The sequence below is a fragment of the Lampris incognitus genome, chromosome 3 (genome assembly GCF_029633865.1).
Source record: "Lampris incognitus isolate fLamInc1 chromosome 3, fLamInc1.hap2, whole genome shotgun sequence".
Taxonomy (NCBI): Eukaryota; Metazoa; Chordata; class Actinopteri; order Lampriformes; family Lampridae; genus Lampris; species Lampris incognitus.
In genome coordinates, this window is record NC_079213.1 from 16,240,181 (window position 1) to 16,264,889 (window position 24,709).

The 24,709-nt window shown below is 46.3% G+C and overlaps 1 protein-coding gene across 1 annotated transcript in view; it reads right to left on the bottom strand.

Annotated features, from left to right (window-relative positions):
- Nucleotides 1-1,706: 1,706 nt before the first annotated feature.
- The window catches only part of grm8a (glutamate receptor, metabotropic 8a), a 497,387-nt gene continuing 474,384 nt past the window's right edge, over nt 1,707-24,709 (bottom strand). The window contains exons 11-13 of the mRNA XM_056275654.1: nt 13,499-13,639; nt 13,011-13,116; nt 1,707-1,842 (exon numbers count right to left, since the gene is read on the bottom strand). Of these exons, the coding sequence (XP_056131629.1) occupies nt 1,793-1,842; nt 13,011-13,116; nt 13,499-13,639 (297 nt within the window). The 3' untranslated portion in view covers nt 1,707-1,792. The remainder of the gene's footprint in view (nt 1,843-13,010; nt 13,117-13,498; nt 13,640-24,709) is intronic.

Below are 24,709 nucleotides of genomic sequence, written 5' to 3' on the forward strand. Positions count from 1 at the left end.
AAATCAATGAGTAAAATGTCTTAAAATCAAAATGGTGAAACGAGGTTTTCTGCCTGTCAGGGCAAAGAGATTTGCTGAACAGACTTTCATATGGACTTAAGAGTAAAATGGAAGATGACTTGGGACCCTTGTAGGCATACTGATTTCTATTGTGGCGAGATATCCATAATCTCCACATCATCAGAAACCTTGCATGTCCAAAAAAATGGAAGGTATTTGGAAAACTACCAGATTCTCAGTATTTTAGACAGACTTGGGTAGATTAGTATGTGCAATACTGAAGTTAAACAAATGGGACACAAAGACAGATAGCATGCTAATCAATTCAAATGAGCCCATCCATAGGCTGTATGCACAACAGGACATGTTGCATTAAAATAAATAAATAAACAAAATAAAGTTATGGGTGTCCGGGTAGTGTAGTGGTCTATTCTGTTGCCTACCAACACAGGGATCGGCGGTTCGAATCCCCGTGTTACCTCCAGCTTGGTCGGGCGTCTCTACAGACACAATTGGCTGTGTCTGTGGGTAGGAAGCCGGATGTGGGTATGTGTCCTGGTCACTTCACTAGCGCCTCTTCTGGTCTGTTTGGGCGCCTGTTCAGGGGGGAGGGGGAACTGGGGGGAAATAGCGTGATCCTTCTACGCGCTACGTCCGCCTGCCGAAACTCCTCACTGACAGGTGAAAAGAAGCGGCTGGCGACTCCACATGTATCGGAGGAGGCATGTGGCAGTCTGCAACCCTCCCTGGATCGGCAGAGGTTGCGGAGCAGTGACCAGGACGGCCTGGAAGAGTGGGGTAATTGGCCGGATACAACTGAGGAGGAAAAAAAAAAGGGGGGGGGAGTTATGATGAAAAGTCATCAGCAGTTTCTGTCTGACTGCTTTTTTGCCTATCTGTCTATCACCCATTCAGCCCGTTATCCATTTCCACCATCTTGCACAGTAGCTTGTAGATTATCTATGAGATGCGAGCCCTTGCGTTCCCATCCAAGACTCACCATCACATCCCTTAAAAGCACAACCAACCAATCTACACATTTGCAAAACATTCATTTATTATAAATAAATCTCCTTTTTGTATAAAAATTGGCATGCTTCAACCATGGCATTTTACAGGTTCACGACCCAAGGCTACAACCCAAATTAGCCAAGACAGCAGGAGGAAACACACTCATCTCAGTATGCAAGGGCGATCCATCAGACAACAATGAGACAAGAATGAAAAATCATCACAACCACAAAAATACTTACAAGTAGAGAGTAACAACAAACATATTCGAGTCTCATAGATTTTCTCTTATTATCTTTTTTAAATATCTTTTAAAATTTGTATCTCTTAAATCTTTCCCGCCCCAACCTTTGCCCATTTTAGTACAATGTCTACATGGTTTAATTTTTTTTTTTTTTGTGCTTTTACTGTGATTTTTTTTAACATTTTCAAGGTTTTTCTTTTAATGCTGACGACAATGTCCTGTTTTTTTAATTATGATCTTATTTTCAATTTGTCTTTTTTTTTTCTCTTTAAAGTTCATGGTAGGACCAATGAGCTGTGAGCAGCAGGAAAGCAGGCACACCGACTGGCTGTTTGTTCGTGTGGTCCTGCCTCTTTCTGTGACCATAAGTTTGATGCGGAACAATACAAAATGTCTCATGCGTAGATTCCACTGGGAGCCCCGGCCGTCCGTAAGGTGAGAGCTTCGGGTTTGTTCCGTTGGCATGGCCCCCGCCCCAAGACATGTCCCCGTCCCCCCGTTCCGTCCGGTCCCCTTCCTCTCCGTCCCCTCGTCCCTTCAGATGGCATGATTGCTGTAGCTGACATATGTTGTCTTAGTTGATGAAGCTGGTCGAAGGGAGAGAGAAAAAAAATGAAAGGAGTTGGGCGAGGTGGAGGGATGAAAAAAATGGGGATGAGAATTATTACAACAGGAGTAATAATTTTGTTTCTCTTTTTTTTTGCTATAACTTTAGTAATAATTGTTCAATTTATGCAGTGTTAAACCTGTCATTTAAAAAAAAAAGAAAAAAAAGAACCCTCGTTCCTTAGTTTGACTTTGCACATGATTTCCCTTTTTGTATGATTTCTCAGTTATGGTGGCCAGGTACAGTTAATCGATGGTTACTGCTATATATGGTGAGTCGAGGTTGGCCATTCTTGCAAGCTGAACCAGGAAGTTGCTCCTCAATGCAACTGACCATCGATAATATTTGAAATTTAGGGTAATAACTTTTTTTTTACTACTTTATTAATCCCTGTGGGGAAATTCTTTCTCTGCATTTAACCCATGCTAGCTGTGTAGCTAGGAGCAGTGGGCAGCCGCCGTGCAGCGCCCGGGGACCAGCTCCAGTTCTTCTGTCCATTGCCTTGGTCAGGGGCACAGACAGGAGTATTAACCCTAACATGTGTCTTTTTTTGATGGTGGGAGGAAACCGGAGAACCCGGAGGAAACCCACCATAGACTTCAAGGCGAACATGCAAACTCCACAGAGAGGACCACCTGAGATGACCCCCCAGGTTGGACAACCCCGGGGTTTGAACCCAGGACCTTCTTGCTGTGAGGCAATAGCGCTAACCACTGGACCACCGTGCCGCCCAGTTTTAACTCACATTTCCCCGTTTACTTCCAAATGTTTGGTTGAGATGACTGGGTTAGATTAGACTTGCTGAAACATGATTAATGCTCGTGTTCAGTTTTCCAGTCAGACTCCGTTGTAAAGCCGTGTCCAGCGGTGGTCCCGTATCCAAAATCTCCACAATGAAGCTGGTGTATGAAAGGATATCATAACCGATAAGCCCAATGGCAAAAACTACAAAAATAAGACCCAGGTTGTTAAAATAACAGAATTATCCTTTAAGTGCCTCATTGAGTGGTTATTGTAAATCTGTTGTATTTCTTTACTGTGTCCACTCACCACCATTTGCACATCGCTCAATCCTGGAAGACAGCTTGCTCCTCTGATGGGCTACATCATGTTACTTCCATTTTTTTTCTCTCTAACAAAGTTTTTTTTTCTCCGCATAGTTTTTCCTCAGCCGAACAGAAATTGGGAGGACAGGTGTTGTTGTACATTCCACAGAATATAATGTGTTAGTAAAGCCCTCTGGGACTGAATTTGGATTTAGGGCTACACAAATAAATTTGACCTAACTTGATATGAGTGTTGAGAGAGAGAGAGAGAGAGAGAGAGAGAGAGAGAGAGAGAGAGAGAGAGAGAGAGAGAGAGAGAGAGAGAGAGAGAGAGAGAGAGAGGAGAGAGACAGAAGGGGAGAGAGAGAGAGAGAGTATTGTGAAAGAAAAAAAGAGGGAAACAAGGCTAAAAGGAGCATTTGAGAGCGCATGTTTTCATACAGTGATGTAACAGCGTGACATAGCACACCTGTACGGTCGGGGCATTTTTTTGCCCAAACCCATTATGATGTGTCTCCCCCAAGCCTTCCATGGTAAATGTCAAAGTTTTGAAGCAACTGAGGGCCATTAAGTGGACTATTGGTTTTCTTTCTTGCTTTCACAAAAGTCTTTTATTCTTCCTTCTTTCACCATGTCTTTCCATCACACAGCTGAGAGAGGCAGGATGGCAAAAAAAAGGAAAAATAAAAGCACTTGCTTAAAAAAAATTCAAGAAATTACTATTGATATACTGTGGGGAGAGCACAACAAAATATCAAGGTTTTACAAAAGGTAATGATTTTTCACACAATGTTTTTTGTCACTTATATAAATCAAATTTCCTTTGCTACTTACTAATATAAATCTGTAACAAAAAAAAAACCCCACAAAAAAACAAAAACAAACACAATATGAAATAGAGCTGCGAGCAGCGATTCCAGGGTTTACGCCAACACAGACCGTTAGAGGCTGAAAGCTTCAACATCTTAATTAAAAATATCCACCAAGTTTGGTGATGTTTGGACAAACTGTGATTAGTTTGTGGTCAAATCTGCCCCAGGCCCATGCACGCGTTTGGAAGTGGTGGCGCCCCCACCTTAGCGATTTCATAAGTTTTACAAACGTGGTTCCACATTGTTATGAAACATATCCTGCGAGTTTTGTAATGATTGGATGAACAATTTCTGATTTGTAGTATGATTTGTGTTATGCCACGCTCATTTTCTTGCATTTGTAGCGCCCCCTACCGGTATATTTGAATGAAGCTATCAGGGTATGTAAATCAGACCTATGGCGTAGGAGTTATGACTTTTCAATTTGACCTTTGATTATAGCGCCCCCATCAGGCTGATTGGGGTCATATTTCTTGAGCAGTGCTTCCACACAACTTCCATTCATGTCCCTACCATTTACCATATCACGAGAATTTGCACAAATATTTCTGAAGAAGAAAAATAACAAACCAGCACAAAAAAGAGCCCTTCAGGCTTGAACCCTAACTACCCCTTGGGATGACTGAGGAGTTATTCTATTGACTGTTTTTGGCAGCAAACTGCTCAGAGAAAAACACTGTCCAGCCATAGATGTGTTATATAATGAAACTATGGACTAACTACAAGAACTACAAGTACATAAAAAAAAATCCCCCTCTCAAAATCCCCCTAGAGGAGAAGGCCAGAGGCCAAGATCAAGGCAGCCCAGAGAGACGTTAGCCAGCTAACAGAGGTGCAGAAGGGAGTGATGAAAGACAAGTCCTTGGTGAAAAACAAGTACAGCCAAGTTGTCCATGAGCAAAGCCCTGGAGACTGCAAAACAAAAACTCACAGCTTTGGCTGCTAGGCTGAAGAGATACAGCAGAGAAGCAGAAGCCAAGCGAATAAATGACCTGTGCTCCAAAGAACCATCCAGAGTGTACTCCCAGCTGCAAGGGGACAACGGCACACGAGCAGACCCACCCACCCGGAGCTGAGACTGAGCGATAGTGGAAGGTTATATGGGAGACGGAGGAGTGACACAACATCAATGCCCAGTGGACATGAGAGCAGACCACAGCAACCTCCCAGAACAAAACCCATCGGCAGATAGAGGGAGGGGCTGACGTCAAGATATCCTTCAAGCAGCTAGAAAAGGCTGGTCTGAAGGACAGCAAGGGAGGCTTTGATCACTGCAGAACAAGAGCAGGCACTCAACACCAGATCCACAGAGGCAGTGGTCTACCACAGCAGAAGGACTCCAAGGTGCAGGCTGTGCAAAGATGCCTCTGAGACAGTCCATCACATAGTAGCAGGGTGTAAGATGCAGGCTGGGGCAGCATACACTGAGAGGCATAACCAATGATCAGGATAGTGTACAGGAACACCTGTGCCCAATATGGACTGAAAATCCCCAAGTCTTGATGGGAAACACCTCCAAAGGCTGACAACATCATCAAAGAGCATGGAAAGATAGAGAAATACCGAGGGCTGAAGGAAGAACTGGAAAAGATGTGGACAGTGAAGTCCAAAGTGTCCCCTATGGTAATAAGAGCACTAGCGGCTGTGACCCCCAAACTGGGAGAGTGGCTCCAGCAAGTTCCAGCAGGTTCCAGGAACCACATATTAGGTCTCTGTGCAGAAGAGTGCAGTCCTAGGAACAGCTAAGATACTGCGCAGAACCCTCAAACTCCCTGGCCTCTGGGGTGTGTGTGTGTGTGTGTGTGTGTGTGTGTGTGTGTGTGTGTGTGTGTGTGTGTGTGTGTGTGTGTGTGTGTGTGTGTATATACACACACACACACACACATATATATATATATATATATATATATATATATATATATATATATATATATATATATACCTGGCCAATACACCTACAGGAGCTTTTATGACATCCCATTTTAAATCCATAGGCATTAAAACGGAGTTGGTCCCCCCCCATTTGCAGCTATAACAGCTTCCACTCTTCTGGGATGGCTTTCCACAAAATTTTGAAGTGTGTCTGTGGGAATTTTTGTCCATTCATCCATAAGAGCATTTGGGAGGTCAGGCACTGATGTTGGACGAGAAGACCTGGCTCACAATCTCCGTTCTATTTCATCCCAAAGGTATTCGATGGGGTTGAGGTCAGGGCTCTGTGCGGGCCAGTCAAGTTCTTCCCCACCAAACTCACCCAACCATGTCTTAATGGACCTTGCTTTGTGCACTGGGGCAGAGTCATGCTGGAATAGAAAAGGGGCTTCCCCAAACTGTTCCCACAAAGTTGGAAGCATAGAATTTTCCAAAATGTCTTGGTATGCTGAAGCATTAAGATTTCCCTTCACTGGAACTGAGGGGCCTAGCTCAACCCCTGAACAACCCCATACCATTATCCCCCTCCACAAAACTTTACAGTTGGTACAATGCAGTCAGGCAGGTAACGTTCTCCTGGCATCCGCCAAACCCAGACTCATCCATCAGACTGCCAGACAGAGAAGCGTGATTCGTCACTCCACAGAACACCTTTCCAGAGTCCAGTGGCAGCGTGCTTTACACCACTCCATCCCACGCTTGGCATTGTGCTTGGTGATGTAAGGCTTGCATGCAGCTGCTCGGCCATGGAAACCCATTCCATGAAGCTCCTGGTGCACAGTTTTTGTGCTGATGTTAATGCCCGAGGAAGGATGGAACTCAGTTGTTGAGTCAACAGAGCATTGGAGACTTTTACACACTACACGCCTCAGCACTTGTTGACCCCTCTGTGTGACTTTATGTGGTCTGTCACTTCATGGCTGAGTTGCTGTTGCTCCTAAATGCTCAATAATACCACTTACAGTTGACCGTAGAATATCTAGCAGGGAAGACATTTCATGAACTGACTTATTGCAAAGGTGGCATCCTATGACAGTACCACGCTTGAATTGACTGAGCACTTCAGAATGACCCACTCTTTCACAAATGTTTGTAAATGCAGACTGCATGGCTAGCTGCTGGATTTTATACACCTGTGGCAATGGGTCTGAAACAGGCTAGTCCTGTCTCAAAGAATTTACTTGACTCACTGGATTAGTTTGCTCCTTATTTGTTGAGCACTTTCCCTACCGTTGAGTGTTTCTTTAAACAAAGTTATATATATATATATATATGTGTGTGTGTGTGTGTGTGTGTGTGTGTGTATGATGAGTACGAGACGCACGAAACAGGCCTGTACTGCTATGCATTAAAATCTTTTTTCCTGTATCCGTGTTGATATATATATATATATATATATATATATATATATATATATATATATATATATATATATATATATATATATATATTGTGGCGGACACTAGGGCCTATGCCTCTCACCCAGCAGGACTGTGAGCTGGGAGCGTGGTTTACGTTCCCGGGCTCGCCGGGGCAGGGTTGTTCCTGCTGCAGTTGGTTTTTGGAGTTGAGGAATAAACATCAAACTCGCCTTGGTCTCATGTGTTTTTCCTCATTCCTGCCACAATGGTGACCCCGAATTGAACATGTTTGGAGCAGAAGATGTGTGTGAATCCACTTCGGCCACGCCGCCCCAACTCTCTCAGCCGGCCGTTCTCGCCACGGCTGTGAAACTCCCAGATTTCTGGCAGAGCGACCCGGCCTCGTGGTTCCAGCATGTCGAGGCGCTGTTCCACCTGCGTGGAATCTCCGCGGACGACTCCAGATACTATTTGGTCGTCGCTGCGCTGGATCAGCAGTCCACACGCCGGGCCATGCAGCTGTTGCGCGCCCCTCTGCAACACGATAAATACGTCGCCCTCAAACATCTTCTGCTCTGGAGGTACAGCCTATCTACCGCAGAGAGGGCAGATCGAATCCTTTCCCTATCCGGTTTGGGCGATGGGACGGCTGTGGATCTCATGGACAATATGCTGTCGCTGCTCGGCTCAGACGAAGGTGGGTTCCTTTTCCCGCACGTTTTCTTGCGCCAGCTCCCGTCTCCTGTGCGCGCGGCTTTGGCTAACTCCCCGTGTCTGGCCGCTGGTGACTGCCGAGGTTTGGCTGAGGAGGCCGATCGGGTCCTGCTGGCTACCAGACGGTTCTCTGTGCAGAGTGTGGCATCGGAGCCTCTGCAGCCGACATCGGAGGACGCGGATCCGGCAGTGGTGGCTGGAGTGACTGCCCGGAGACGGCGCGGGAGAGGCCTCTGTTTCTTCCACCAGCGGTTCGGCGGCAAGGCGAGGCGCTGCGTTCCCCCCGTGCACGTTTGAGACGGCGGGAAACTCCAGGGCCAGCGCTCAGTAGCAGCTGTGTAGTGAGCTGCTCTTCATTAAGGACACGATGTCAGGAAGACGGTTTCTGGTGGACTCAGGCTCGCAAAAGAGCCTACTACCTCCTGCTAAGACAGACAGGTCGGCCGAAGGCGGCGGCCCACAGTTAAGTGCAGCTAACGGTTCGTCCATTGCGACGTTTGGCACAAGGTTGGTGACTGTTTGCTTCCACGGGCGCCATTTTGAGTGGGACTTTGTAGTGGCCGCCATTACTGTTCCTATTATCGGCGCGGATTTTCTGTGTGCTAATGGTCTGCTGGTTGATGTTGCAAACCGCCATTTAATTGATGCTGTGTCTTTCGCCACTGTTCCGTGCGAGACAAGGGGAGCCGGGCCGTTAACACACGCTAACTTTTTAGCATTAGGGGATGTTTTTCAGCGCTTGCTGGCGGATTTTCCATCGGTGACTACGCCTGCCTTTTCCACCACGGTTACTAAACACGGGGTAGAACATTTCATTCCCACTCTGGGACCGCCAGTTTTTGCGCGCGCGCGGCGCCTCGACACAGTAAAATTGGCTATAGCTAAGGAGGAGTTCGCCATCATGGAGCGTCTGGGTATAGTGAGGCGTTCCAACAGCCCGTGGGCCTCGCCGCTTCACATGGTGCCCAAGGCGGATGGGTCGTGGCGGCCTTGCGGCGATTTTCGCCGCCTGAACAACGTCACCGCCAATGACCGCTATCCCATCCCACACATACAGGACTTTTCCATACGCCTGGCAGGTACCACTATTTTCTCTAAGGTGGACCTGGTGCGCGGCTATCATCAGGTTCCCGTGCGTGCAGAGGACGTGCCCAAGACCGCAGTGATCACCCCGTTTGGGCTTTTCGAATTCATGCGCATGCCTTTTGGCTTGAAGGGGGCAGCGCAAACCTTTCAGAGGCTGATGGACTCGGTGTTGCGTGACCTTGATTTCGTGTTCGTTTATCTCGACGACATATTAGTGGCCAGTCCGTCAGCTGACGAGCACCTGGCGCACCTGAAACAGGTTTTCCGTCGTCTGGACGAACACAGCCTGATAGTCAACCCGGCCAAGTGTCAGTTTGGACTGCCGGTGATTGACTTCTTGGGTCACCGCATTTCGGCGCAAGGCGCGGTCCCGTTGCCTTCTAAGGTGCAAGCCGTGGCGGAATTTCCCCGCCCGGTCTCTTTTAAGGCATTGCAGGAATTCTTGGGAATGGTGAATTTCTATAACCGTTTCCTCCCTCGCGCTGCCCACCTCCTTCAGCCACTTTACGAAGCCCTGCGGCTTAAGAAGGCTAACGACCCTGTCGACTGGACTCCCGAACAGGTCCAGGCCTTTGACGGAGCTAAGTGCGCCCTGGCTAACGCTGCCCTCCTCGCCCATCCCACACCCACGGCGTCCATAGCTTTAACAACCGATGCGTCTGACATAGCCGTGGGGGCTGTGGTTGAACAGCGTGTGGCGAATGCGTGGCAGCCACTCGCATTTTTTAGCCGCAAACTGCGAGATAGCGAGCGCAAGTACAGCGTTTTTGACCGGGAGTTGCTGGCACTGCACCTTGCAACCCGGCATTTCCGCTTCCTGCTGGAGGGTCGCCCATTCACGGCTTATGTGGATCATAAGCCGCTGACTTTTGCCATGTCCAAGGTGACTGAGCCGTGGTCTGCTCGTCAACAGCGCCACCTAGCGGCGATCTCCGAGTTCACAACGGACATTCAGCATGTGGCCGGGAAGTCCAACCCTGTTGCTGATTGTCTGTCGCGTGTGCTTGTGTGTCCTCTGCACCTCGGTGTGGATTTCTCCGCTATGGCTGCCGACCAGCCCAGTAACCCGGACGTCCTTGCCCTTAGGTCAACGCGTACCGGTCTCAAGCTAGAGGACGCTGTGATGCAGGAAGGCAGTCCTGCCCTCCTCTGCGATGTCTCCACCGGCCGTCCCCGCCCCGTTGTTCCAGTGGCCTGGCGCCGTCGAGTTTTCGATTCGATTCACTCCCTCTCGCACCGTGGAGTTTGGGCATCGGTGAAGTTGGTCGGTTCCAAGTTCGTCTGGCCTGGCCTCCGCAAGGACGTCAAGGGGTGGGCAGCTGCATGTGTAGCGTGCCAGCGCGCTAAGGTCCACCAGCACACTAAATCGCCCCTCGAACCGTTTCCGATCCCGGCCAGACGTTTCGACCACGTGCATGTGGACCTGGTGGGCCCTCTACCTTCTTCACAGGGTTTTACGCACCTGCTCACAATGGTAGATCGGACCACCAGGTGGCCAGAGGCTGTCCCTCTATCCTCCACAACATCCTCGGATGTTGCACGCGCTTTTCTTTCCTCCTGGGTCGCCTGTTTCGGCACTCCGTCAGATATCACCTCAGACAGGGGCCCCCAGTTCGTGTCGGAGCTCTGGTCGGCACTTGCGCAATCCTTGGGTGTGCAGGTACACCGCACTACCGCGTATCACCCTCAGGCTAACGGGTGGTGTGAACGTTTTCACCGGTTGCTCAAGGCAGCGCTGTGCGCTGCGCTCTCGGATGGTAACTGGGTGGATCGTTCCTTGGGTTATGCTCGGGTTGCGTTCGGCTCCTAAGGAGGACCTCGACGCGTCACCCGCTGAGCTGGTGCTCGGTCAGCCGCTCCGCGTCCCTGGGGAATTTTTGCCTGGGAGTTCCGCTCCTCGACCCCGTCCGGCCGTTTATCCTTTTTTGTCCGACAGCACTCGGGTTCCAGGCCCCGTTCACCACTGTTTTCCGCGGTCGTTCGTGCCTGTGGAGCTCATGTCGGCTCGTTTTGTTTTTGTACGGCATGATGCTCACCGCTCGCCCCTCCAACCCCCATACGATGGCCCATTTCGGGTTCTTGAGACGGGTGCTAAGGGTTTTGTGCTAGATATGGGTGGGCGTAGGGAGCGTGTCACGCTTGATAGGCTTAAACCGGCGCACAGGGTGGCAGGCGAAGTTGTGTTTCCGGCTCAGGTTCCCCATCGGGGTCGTCCTCCTTCCAGGACCCCGGCAGTGTCTTCACGGGTTCAGCGTTCTGCTTCTCAGCCGGCTTTGGACTGTGTTTCACCTACTGTTTCGGCTGAGGGACGGCGCAGCCGTTATGGCAGGCTGCTTAAGCCTCCAGTGAGACACTAATTTTCTTTCCAGGAGTCCCTTCTGGGTGTTCGGGGGGGGGGGCCTGTGTGGCGGACACTAGGGGCTATGCCTCTCACCCAGCAGGACTGTGAGCTGGGGGCGTGGTTTACGTTCCCGGGCTCGTCGGGGCAGGGTTGTTCCTGCTGCAGTTGGTTTTTGGAGTTGAGGAATAAACATCAAACTCGCCTTGGTCTCCTGTGTTTTTCCTCATTCCTGCCACGATATATATATATATACACTACCGTTCAAAAGTTTGGGATCACCCAAACAATTTTGTGTTTTCCATGAAAAGTCACACTTATTCACCACCATATGTTGTGAAATGAATAGAAAATAGAGTCAAGACATTGACAAGGTTAGAAATAATGATTTTTATTTGAAATAAGATTTTTTTTACATCAAACTTTGCTTTCGTCAAAGAATCCTCCATTTGCAGCAATTACAGCATTGCAGACCTTTGGCATTCTAGCTGTTAATTTGTTGAGGTAATCTGGAGAAATTGCACCCCACGCTTCCAGAAGCAGCTCCCACAAGTTGGATTGGTTGGATGGGCACTTCTTTGAGCAGATTGAGTTTCTGGAGCATCACATTTGTGGGGTCAATTAAATGCTCAAAATGGCCAGAAAAAGAGAACTTTCATCTGAAACTCGACAGTCTATTCTTGTTCTTAGAAATGAAGGCTATTCCATGCGAGAAATTGCTAAGAAATTGAAGATTTCCTACACCGGTGTGTACTACTCCCTTCAGAGGACAGCACAAACAGGCTCTAACAGGTACTATTTAATGAAGATGCCAGTTGGGGACCTGTGAGGCGTCTGTTTCTCAAACTAGAGACTCTAATGTACTTATCTTCTTGCTCAGTTGTGCAACGCGGCCTCCCACTTCTTTTTCTACTCTGGTTAGAGCCTGTTTGTGCTGTCCTCTGAAGGGAGTAGTACACACCGGTGTAGGAAATCTTCAATTTCTTAGCAATTTCTCGCATGGAATAGCCTTCATTTCTAAGAACAAGAATAGACTGTCGAGTTTCAGATGAAAGTTCTCTTTTTCTGGCCATTTTGAGCGTTTAATTGACCCCACAAATGTGATGCTCCAGAAACTCAATCTGCTCAAAGAAGTGCCCATCCAACCAATCCAACTTGTGGGAGCTGCTTCTGGAAGCGTGGGGTGCAATTTCTCCAGATTACCTCAACAAATTAACAGCTAGAATGCCAAAGGTCTGCAATGCTGTAATTGCTGCAAATGGAGGATTCTTTGACGAAAGCAAAGTTTGATGTAAAAAAAATCTTATTTCAAATACAAATCATTATTTCTAACCTTGTCAATGTCTTGACTCTATTTTCTATTCATTTCACAACATATGGTGGTGAATAAGTGTGACTTTTCATGGAAAACACAAAATTGTTTGGGTGATCCCAAACTTTTGAACGGTAGTGTATATATACACACACACACACACACATACACACACACACACACACACACACACATATATATATATATATATACACACACACACAAATAAATATATATATATATATATATATATATATATACTATACACACACACACATATATATGCACCTTTATATACTATGCTTACTTATACATGTATAAGAAAGAGTACAGTGTACTCATATTCCCTCATGGTGTCCATTACCATTACCTCCTCATATGTACTATAACCTCAAAATGTCCATGTAACAGCATAATAGAGTCATGTATTTGCATGAAAATGTTAATTATATGTATAGTTATAAAATCTTGGTGTGCTCTTACTCACTGTTGGTCTCCATGCTCTCACAGAGCTCAGTCTTGACCTCTCCATTGGGCCGGTCTCCTCCCTTCTGGGTCAACTTTCCCGACATGGTGGCTGCTGTCACAATGGCCTGTATTACGATGCATTACAGTTGAAATCTTTACATTAAAACTGTGAGATAATCATGAACAAGTGTTGACTTTTACACTGGATTTGGGGAAAATTAAAGCAACTGCATGGAAATCTTTAGTAAAAGGCGAAAAATTATAACTAACTTCTCATGTTTGTAATATTTTCTCTGTCAAAGATCATATTTAGCTATAGAGCTGGATGCCATTTCAGCATGATGTGTCGAACTGAAAGCGGAGCAAATGCGTCAAATCATATCAAATCAAGGAAATAAAAGCTGGCCAATTGGATGACATTTTGGGATGGAGAACATTTTTGGACCCTCTACAACCCACGTAAGGGGACGGGAAATAATTTCCAGTGAAAACGCCAGCCCACTTCACCTTGAAGCTGCGTTTGCGTTTGGGTACGTTCTGTTCAGGATGGAAGAGGATGATGTAGACTTTGGGCATGTAGAGCATCCCCAGAGACACGGAGGCAGACAGGCTGAGCGAGATGGTCAGGGTGGTGGTCTGGATATACATCTACAGTAAAGAGAGAGAGAGAGAGAGAGAGAGAGAGAGAGAGAGAGAGAGAGAGAGAGAGAGAGAGAGAGAGAGAGAGAGAGAGAGGGGTCAGCGGTGCTTGGTATCAGCCTAACTTGAAAGAGGATGAGAGTGTCGTGTGTCACATTTCAAGGTGTCAGGTACAGTCCGCGTGGCATGTCGATTTCAGGACACACCTGTGAAGACAAAGCGAAGGAATAGGGAAAATTCAACATCCCAAAAGTACTAAAAGAGGACCAAAATATACGTGAATCCACAACTGCATGAAGAATTGATGGCTGCGATACCATGCACTTTGCTTAACACAACGTCTCGGTTGGTTCAGTGAAGAAAACAGGTACGGAGAACGGCAATGACAGACAGGCACATGTACAGAGAGGCAAAAGAGAGTGAGACAGAAGAAAGAGAGAGACAGAGGGCGAGAGAGAGAGCGAGAGAGAGAGCGAGAGAGAGAGAGAGATTTCTCTGAAATGGACAAGTTTGTACTCTTTAATTAATGAGTTTGAGTAAGTGTGCTGAGGGACAGCTATGACACACGAGGGGACAATCAAAAAGATAATGTACGCTCTTTAATTAGACCACATCTACTCCACCAGGAAGGCTGAAGGACAGCTGTAACGACCCAAACAGGCAAACTGGCAGACATGCAGACACTCGAGCTCGCACACACACACACACAAACACACACACACACAAACACACACACACAGAACAGTGGACTGGGCTTGTGTCTGAGCAGTGAGTGGGTTTGGTTGGAGACAGCTACAATGACATGCTTCATCCACAACCCTGACAAGCTCTCAATACATGGAGCTCATCAAGAGGACGCTACACACAGCATACCGAACGACACACCAAGATATGAAAAGAGAGAGGGAGGAGAGGAGAGAAAATGAATCAATGGCACTAACAATAAAGGAAAGGCAGGGGAGAGAGAGAGAGAGAGAGAGAGAGAGAGAGAGAGAGAGAGAGAGAGAGAGAGAGAGAGAGAGAGAGAGAGAGAGAGAGCGAGAGAGAGAGAAAGAGAGAAGAAAACCTGGTCAAACCAACACTGTCAAAAAGTGCACAGGCACACAGATGGAGGCAGGGCTGATAAGTGCAACCTCACAACCTGACAAAACACCAAACTGACAATACTACTGAGAGAGACGGAGAGGCTGGGGCTGCTGTTCCTGCAGTGGCAGCACACCTTGGGCCGACACCTCACAAATTGTTAATGTTGTTTTTAGACATAGACGGTATGGCAACATCTCTCCATCTATTCAAGAGAGAAGAAAAGAAAAGTTAAACAAAATACAGTAATTTGATTAAAATTTTATAATATACATGTGCATGAGAGTATTTAGAGTACTTGTGCAAATATCAGCCTTCAGTATGAGGAAAATCAATACTCATATGTGTGTGTATGTGTGTGTGTGCAATGCTCAACACTTTGTACTTGTACTGTACATGATACTAATACACCACGTGCCATGTTATGCTTAATTGCCACTTGTGGATAAGGGTGAATTTAGTATGGAAAAGTGAAAAGTGATTGCAAACATCTCACATCTAGGATCCTGGGTGTGTCCCCCTCCCAAAAAAATAAGAACAAAAACAATAAGTTTTTATGCAGTTCCTTAAAGGATTCATTCAGACAGAAAGAACTGATTAAATGTAGTTAACTGCCTTTGATCATAGTGATAGTGATTAAGTAATTATTAGACTTTAAACCCCCATTATTACAATGTTTACTGTCGTGCCAGCTCATTAGCAAGTACAGCCCCTAATAGACTCATAGACTGTGGGGACTGAGCAGAACGGAGGCCTACTGATTAAATTACACTCTTAAATGATCTCTATAATGTACTCTTACATTCTAGCAGCACGCATTATCTGAAATGTACATTTCTAGTGTACCGTAAACGGTGGAAAACCAAGACGCTTGACTTTAGTGGTCCATGGGGGCAAATCTGCAGGGCAGTGGAAGCTGGATAAAGACGATGTTTCAGGTTGATGTAACACAGCATGCAAGATTTAGAGGGAAGGCTTTTTTAAGCTCTCAGAGATCATATTGAAAAGCTGTCCCTACGTTTTGAAAGCCAAAATCAAAGAACTGCTAAAGAACTCCTCGGTGGTGCAGGACGCGAGACTCCACTGGAGACGTCAGCAAGATTATGGGTTTTAGACCAGCTTCTCATGTTCTGTCTTAATACTGAAAACCCAACATCCAAAGGAAATATTGAAAACTGGCTGGTGGAGGAAGCAGGAAGGTTTTGTGGTGCGGTGGTTAGTGTTTCTCTGAGATGTTGACAAGCTTATGGGTTCCAGGCCAGCTGCTGATGCTCTACTTAAATGTTGAAAGCCAACATCAAAAGGAAATATTCAGAAGTGCCAACGGAACGGCTTCGGCAGTGAAGAGGACCTGGTGGCTTGATGAATCCTGTCGGTCTCAATCTGTCTGCAGATACTGAGGTGGGTGGTTTGACTTCCTTTCGGTCATCAGTAACTAGATCAACCAAAAACAGTGTCGCACAGTAATGGATGCAGGGGACGGGCTGTGTTCTGATCCTCCCGCGAGGTGGGGGTTAGGAAAAATAAAGATGCAGCAGACTGAAACGTTATTGACATGAAAAGTGGTGAAAAGTGAGTCAGCTTTATATAAGGAGAGGTGTGTTATGCAATAGCCACCACCCATTTGGAATCAGGAACCCCAAGAGTCAGCAACACTTTGTCATTTCATTTCATGTATTCGTATACATGAAATGAAATATCATTTCCCCCAGCCCACAGCAGTGCAACACAAAGACAAAAACACATATCCAAAAACTACAGTAACTACAAGAGCACACATATCCAAACTAACATATATATCCAAACTAAAAATCACTGTCCAGGGGAACAAACACCAGGATGACTGTCAGAACTGTTGGTCTGCATGGGCTAGCAGTTAGCTTAGCCTGCCCTTCTTCCGCATCCTGTGAGACTGCCCTCGGGGTTTCCTCTTCGGGCACAGCTCCGGGCAGGGCCGTGGTCCTTGGGCCCACCGGATGCAGCAGACCAGGATCCCTCAGCCGATCCAACGCCAGCTCTCCCAGCAAGACACCCTTGACACACCACCCCGCACTCACACGACGACACCAAAAACACAATCAACGCCAGGTGAGGCCGCCGCCAGATCGCCCTCGGTGTTATCGGAACGGCTGGTCTGTATGGGCTAGCAGTTAGCTTAGCCTGCCCCGCTTCCGTGTCATGTCAGACTGTACCCGGTGTTTCCTCTTCGGGCACAGCTCCGGGCAGGGCTGTGGTCCTTGGGCCCATAGGGCGCAGCAGACCAAGCTCTCCCAGCCGATCCAGTGCCAGCTCTCCAAGCCATCAAACTAAGACACAAACTTAGACACACACGCGGACAAAGACACTGCATGGACGGTACTGGGTAAGGCCGCTGCAAACGTGAATTTGCGCCGCTATCGTCCCACACTGGAAGAGGAAATTTGGGGTATGAAACAAAAAAAGAACTTTCCTTTGAGAACATGATTATCTTTTGACTACAAAACTTCTATAGGAGCCACTATGGTCTCAGATACTTGCATTTTTACACAGACGTGGCCGCTGTCTGTACATTATCTATGTGTGTGTGTGTGTGTGTGTGTGTGTGAGGAGTGCCAACAGCTTTACCCAACTTGTTAAGATTCACAACTCCACAACAATAACAGCTGCCCTCTTCTGAGCATGAAGCTTCACTGATAAAGCCAGGGACTGATGGTATGTGCAGCAGCGTGCTATTTCCAAGCTGTACTCTTTCTGATACAAATATTTTCACCCATAACAACCAAATTGCTTGAGATTCAACAAAGAGGGGTTTCATATGGAAATTTGGAATGGACAATACTCATCTGAAATTCAAATCCCATCATTGTGTTTTAATTTTCAGTTTATATATATGCATTATTTGTGACAAAATGAGAGCTCAGTTACAATAATCCCAACTATTTGGATTTTCATGTTTGCAATGCACATTTGCTGACAATATGTGTTAATGAAATAGCCATGTGACATTTCATTGGCAAAGACTAGTCCTGCATTAAGGTTGGCATATTTAAATCCAACATTTTCCCTCTTCCATGCCTACCTTAATGATATAATGGTGGGACTTCCTAGCCAACATGAATCATCTCATACTATTACTGGTGCCAGTTATTACTATTGTACTCTGACTTATTAGGACTCCATTATCAACATTTCTACTATTGTGCCCTTCTTCTACCTGCATATGACATTTAATGTGCTAAATGATATATCAGTTATATTAATATGCTAATATGTGGCTATGCTAGTCAAATTTGTATTCTAATTCAATTATTCACCACCACTTGATAATCCAAGGCATGCTTACACCAACTGCACTTGACATGACATGCACACTTGGGACATGATTATTTTTCAGTGCTCCTCTCTGCCCCCCCCCTTTTCTCCCCAGTTGTATGTGGCCAATTACCCCACTCTTCCGAGCGGTCCCGGTCTCTGCTCCACCCCCTCTGCTGATCCAGGGAGGGCTGCAGACTATCACATGCGTCCTCCCACACATGTGGAGTCACCAGCCGCTTCTTTTCACCTGACAGTGATGAGTTTCGCCAGGGGGATGTAGTGCATGGGAGGATCACACTATTTTCCCCAGTCCCCCCCCCCCCGAACAGGCACCCCGACGGACCAGAGGAGGCGCTAGTACAGCGACCAGGACAAATACCCACATCTGGCGTCCCACCTGCAGACATGGCCAATTGTGTGTGTAGGTATGCCCGAGCAAGCCGGAGGTAACACGGGGATTCGAACTGGCAATCCCCATGTTGGTAGGCAACGGAATAGACTGCTACGCTACCCAGACACCCCTCTTCTCTCTGTTTTAAGGTCAGTAAATCCTGTTGGATGTTGAATTAACAGCGTTTACTTTTACTTGCACTTTTGATACTTCAGTATATTCAGTGTAAAAAATAATGTTGAATACCCGAGTATATTTCCTATCTTATACTTTAAGGCTTTAACTCGAGTTTTCCTACTGGTGATGTTCAGTTTTACTCTTGCTGGTTTACCGTTATGGACAGACAGGTATCTCTGTAGAGAGATGGATGGACAAAATAACAGGCTACAAACGCACACACACACAAACACACATCAGCAAACACATACACATATACCACCTGGTCTACACAGGTTATTGCTTTCTGTGAGCCAAGGGTGGGTGACTGCCACTGTAGCATGCAGTAAAATATCAGAGAGGTTACCAGATGGCTAGTCACACTTTACAACACACATACACACACAGTCACAAACACACACACATACACACTGAATGAAAAGGAGCCTCATCCACAGATACAAAAGTACACACTTGCACAGTGTCAGGCGCGTACATCGAGAAACACACACACACACACACACACACACACACACACACACACACACACACACACACACACACACACACACACACACACACAGCAGGAGGTTTTGACTCCAAACGGCAGTGTGATTACATTCAGGACCCTCAGGCAGCCTCTCCTGGAAAGAATATTTTACTAAAAGTCAGCGTCGATGAAATATGACGAGTTAAAATGGGAGTAAAATCAATCCACCAATTTTATTTTGCATTCTGCGCAATGTAGGCGCTATAGAGACTGCATACAGCCTTCCGGAGAGAGAGCAGAGCCCTGTCTAACGCATCTATTAATTCCAAAAAGTTGAATTAATACACTATTTATTTTCAACATTTATCCATAACAATAAGGCCGGGGCTGAAACCACAACTCCCCAAATATTTTCAAAACTCTGGAAAACTTGGCTCGTCCTCAGTAAAAAGAGTTTAGCACTCACTTTTTGTACAGGTCTGAGTAAAACTATCCTGCCTGCCTGTGCATATCAGTGGGCTCTTTGAGCTCCTGTCCTCTGTCCAGTCTTAGAGCATGGATGGACCTCATCTGCCTAGTCCTCTCTCTCAGCCAGAGAAAAACTTGGAAGGGGTGTCCATCTGATTTGCATCCCTAAAACATGACAAAATCAGTGCCCCTTGAGCCGTTATGTCCAGTTGATCTTCAAAATTGGTTTTTATTTGGTCTTGAGGACTCAAACATGTCCTCGACTTCCTGTGGAATCTATCAGACGTCGTAGTTCCACAATCTCAATCTCTGGATTATTCACTGATCTGGCAATGACTGGCCTTCTTTATTTATTTATTTTTTCATTTTTCTCCCTCCTTTTTCTCTCCAGTTGCACCCGTCCAATGCAAAACCCCACTCTTCCGAGCCATCCCGGTCGCTGCTCCACCCCCTCTGCTGATCCGGGGAGGGCTGCAGACTACCACATGCCTCCTCCGATACATGTGGAGTCGCCAGCCACTTCTTTTCACCTGACAGTGAGGAGTTTTTCCAAGGGGACGTAGCACGCGGGAGGATCACGCTATTCCCCCCAGTTCCCCCTCCTCTCCTAACAGGCGCCCACAACCAACCAGAGGAGGCACTAGTGCAGCAAGCAGGACACATACCCACATCTGGCTTCCCACCCGCAGACATGGCCAATTGTGTCTGTAGAGACGCTCGACCAATTTGGAGGTAACACGGGGATTCGAACTGGCGATTCCTGTGTTGGTAGGAAACGGAATAGACTGCAACACTACCCGGACGCCCTGTGACTGGTGTTCTTAATGTGACACTAACAGTATACTGCAGACACAGCTGCCTTACCACCATTTCATTGTTTTAACATTTGTGTCATAAAAATCACTGTTCCCTGCACAATCATCACATCAGTGAGTTTTAAGAGATAGACAAATTACTCCTCTCTTTTGATAACCCCCCCCCCCCATTTAGACTTAAACATCCAACTTTAAAGCCACTTATGGGTAAAAAGACAAGAATTATTAAACTAATTATAGCAGTGGCAACGAGTTAAAATGAAAGAGAAACACAGCCTCAGATCGTTTCAGTGTTATTGTTCAGTTCTTGCTTTAGTTGTTTTAGTCTACAGGTTTCCTGATCTGGAAACACATCCTTCCCTTTGCCCGTATGTGACAGCCGAACAGTTTTAATGAACATTTCTTTATGGAGGAATAATCTGCCTCTCTCCCCCTTTCATGTTTTGTTTTGTTCTCTGTGGAAACTCTTTTAATTTTTCCGCACCGTGAGCGTTTGCACTGTTTTGGATACAAGACGAATCAGAGTCGCTGTCACGGGCAGAAACCTCCACCATACTGAACTGCCAGTCCTCTTTTTTTGGCAAGCTGTTGTCATTTACACATATTTATGATGCCTTTCTTTGTTTGTGATCCATAAGATTTGTGTTTTTCCTTTCAGTCGTGGTGTCACATCAACTCATCCCCCTTCTCTTGCCCAGACAGCTCTCTCTGCAAAAACTCATCACTAATAAATCGGGGAACATTGGACACGATAACTTTTTCTGCTGGAGTAGTAAGAGACGATATGTCTTTGAAAATGCATTTGGGGTAGGATCATTTCACTTGCATCCCTTACAGTTTCACACGAAGTGAGTATCTCCTTGAAAAATGTAAAATAAGGCAATGCCAGATAACTACTTAATCTCAGAAAATTCAAGAGTTGCATTGTTTCACTGCGATATTGAGGTCAGTTGAAATGTTTTCAAGTCATTGTATTCTTTTCATATCATCGCATCTATCTATCTATCTATCTATCTATCTATCTATCTATCTATCTATCTATCTATCTATCTATCTATCTGTCTCTCTGTCCATCTATCTATCTATCTGTCTGTCCGTCTATCTAGAGGCTTACTCCGTGTGTATTGGGGTTTTAGTAGAACAGGAAATGCCAAATTAGGATGCAAGTGGGATGGTTGTTAATTACATTAAAAACCCATTTATAAATGTTGATATAACATGAACATCTCTACACCTGATGGTATTAATAAAAAAACCCACAAAAAAAATCGCTTCTATGCACCCATTGCGTTTGTGCACTGCCTGTTGACACGTGTCCTATCGGACTTGAACCTAGTTTTTTGGCCCGTACTTGTGTTGTTGTCTCCTGACTAGATCCTTGCTTGTGTGGTATTAACTCTCAGATGTACGTCGCTCTGGATAAAAGTGCCTGCTAAATGAAATTGTAACAATCTAAAATTGTAATAAAAATGCTTTCAGTTGGGCGTCCAGGTAGCACAGCGGTCTATTCCGTTACTTACCAACACGGGGATCAATCAATCAATCAAGTTGCATCAATTCAACAATCAAGTTGAATCAAGTCGACAGTTTGAATCCCCATGTTACCTCTGGCTTGGTCGGGCGTCCCTACAGACACAACTGGCTGTGTTTGTGGGCGGGAAGCCAGACGTGGGTATGTGTCCTGCTTGTTGCACTAGCACCTCCTCTGGTCGGTCGGGGCGCCTGTTGGGGGGGGGGACTGGTGGGAATAGCATGATCCTCCCACGTGTTACGTCCCCTTGGAGAAACTTCTCACTGTCAGGTGAAAAGAAGCGGCTGGCGACTCCACATGTATCGGAGGAGGCATGTGGTAGTCTGCAGCCCTCCCTGGATCGGCAGAGGGGGTGGAGCAGCGACCAGGACAGCTTGGAAGAGTGGGGTAATTGGCTAAGTACAATCGGGCAGAAAAAGGAGGAAAATCCCCCCCCTCCAAAAAAAAAAAGTTTTCTGGGATGCCAGTTTGGAAGCCGGCGTGAGGAAAGTCTCCATAGCGATATTTTCGGGAACCACATGATCAGAAGAGGCTGGGCCAATAGTTATACGTCAGCCTCAATAACCACAACCTTAATTTGAACCCTGAACTGAACCACTATCTAACTGTAACCCTAAACTTAGCCATTAGTTATAATAGCAATTGTTGCTCCTGCACAGTATTTTTAAATCATATTATGTGTACACCAATTGCTGAAAATATGAATCAGTACTCCTCACCCAACTTCCCAGGATAAACTCTATGAAGACTCTCTCGTATTGATAAAAAGTGAGGTCTCAACCTGGCAACCCAAACAGTCTTTTTATTCAGAGTGTTACAGTATCTTATTACTGATTTATAACATCCATCCATCCATCCATCCATCCATTATCGGACCAGCTTATCCTGCTGTCAGGGTCGCAGCGATGCTGGAGCCTATCCCAGCAGTCATTGGAAGGCAGGCGGGGAAACACCCTGGACAGGCCGCCAGGCCATCACCAGGCCATTAATAAATGAATTATCAACATTAATAAAGTAATTGGTAACCACTTAGAAACCATTTATACCCACCCAGGTGGGTGCTACACATTGGTGGTGGTTGAAGTAAGTTACCCCCTTCAATGTGAAGTGCTTTGGGTGTCTAGAAAAGAGCTATATAAATGTAATGATGATGATGATTATTATTATTATTATAAGATATCCCTTATTGTACAGTGGTACCTAAATAATATTATGAGATAGATTAAGTAAAACAACTTTCCTTTTCAATAGTCTTTCCTTGTCATAGTGGCAGCTCTCTGACTGACTTAACTGACAGTCTCTCATGACTGACTGATAAATCGAGACACGGTACATGCCGGGATAAAACTTGCTGTGTGATTATTACAGCCGCATTCATAAGACCATATACTGCAGAGCACGGGCAGGGTGTCGAAATCAAAGACATCCGCCCAGCTACTCAAGGAACATTAAGTCAAGAGATCTGAACATGGATAGAATATATGAAGAAAGACAAAAAGAGCCACGTGGGACACAGGGTGTAGGCGAAAGAAGAAAAAGACAGAAAGATCAGAGAAAGGACAACAGACAAGACAGAAATGAAGACCAAGTTGGAAAGAAACCAAGCGTGCGTGAAAGAAAAGCAACCAGAGGAAGTAGGGGCGAAGGTAGAGCACAAACAGAGGAGGGAGAGCGAGATGCAGAGAGATGGATGGATGGGTAAAAACACAATGAAAGAGTAAGAGGGGGTAACAAGTGAGACAGAGACAGAGGCACTGACGATGCACTCCATTAGGACGGTGTTTATTTTACCCTTGACTGAACTGAGGAACAAATCCCTCCGTCACCCCTGGCCGTAGGCGTTGTGGTTTTTGATGTGATGAAGCATTCACACGTGTGCCAAGGAACGCTGGCACACACACACATGCCATCATCCAGCGTTGCTGCTGGAGCACACGCCTGCACACACATTCTTATACACTCATGCATGCACGCACAGTCACAAATGGACACGTACGCTCATCTGCCAGCGTCCGTCTACGCTCAGGAGAATGCACATGTAAATTGCATGCACACACAGACACACACACACACACACACCACTGAGTTATGGATGCACCATGACATGAGTCAAAAGAATCCCTCCACCCACAACTCTAATAATAAAAACTGCATTTGCCCTGTCACTCAATATTGCATTACTACATCAAAGCATGCTGCCATGCTGCTCAGGGTGAAAGTTACCAAAGATGAGGGGAAGAACCAGGGAAAGAGACGGTCGTAGATGGCAAGACCAAGAAAGACAACGGGGAACGAGAGAGAGAGAGAGAGAGAGAGAGAGAGAGAGAGAGAGAGAGAGAGAGAGAGAGAGAGACGGAATGTGGGTAGTGGTGTGTGGGTGGTGGGGGGGTGCAGCAGAGGGAGAGTGTGTTCTGCCCAAATTGTTTACTCTCCAACAGTTTTCCCCTTCCGCACATCTCTCCGTTTCTTTCCTCACCTCTCCTCCCATGCTTGCCTAAATAACCAGCTTGCAAGCCGCTGTACTATCCTAAACCCACTCACTTCCTGTCTATCTCTTCCTCATCTTCTTCTCTCCCAGCCCCATTTCTTCTCTTCTGTTTCTTTCTGCATTTCTCCATCTGCATTGCTTTCCCCCTCCCTCTGCCTCCTTTTGTTTGTCTTGCTTTCCACCTCTCTATCTCTCTCTCTCTCTCTCTCTCTCTCTCTCTCTCTCTCTCTCTCTCTCTCTCTCTCTCTCTCTCTATCTCAGCTCTGCACCATTTAGCATTTGTCTGTCTCTGCATATTGATAATGAGTTTAGGTGTCCTTGACAGAGGCTTGTCTTTAAAGGGGCAATTTTATGAGCAAGGTG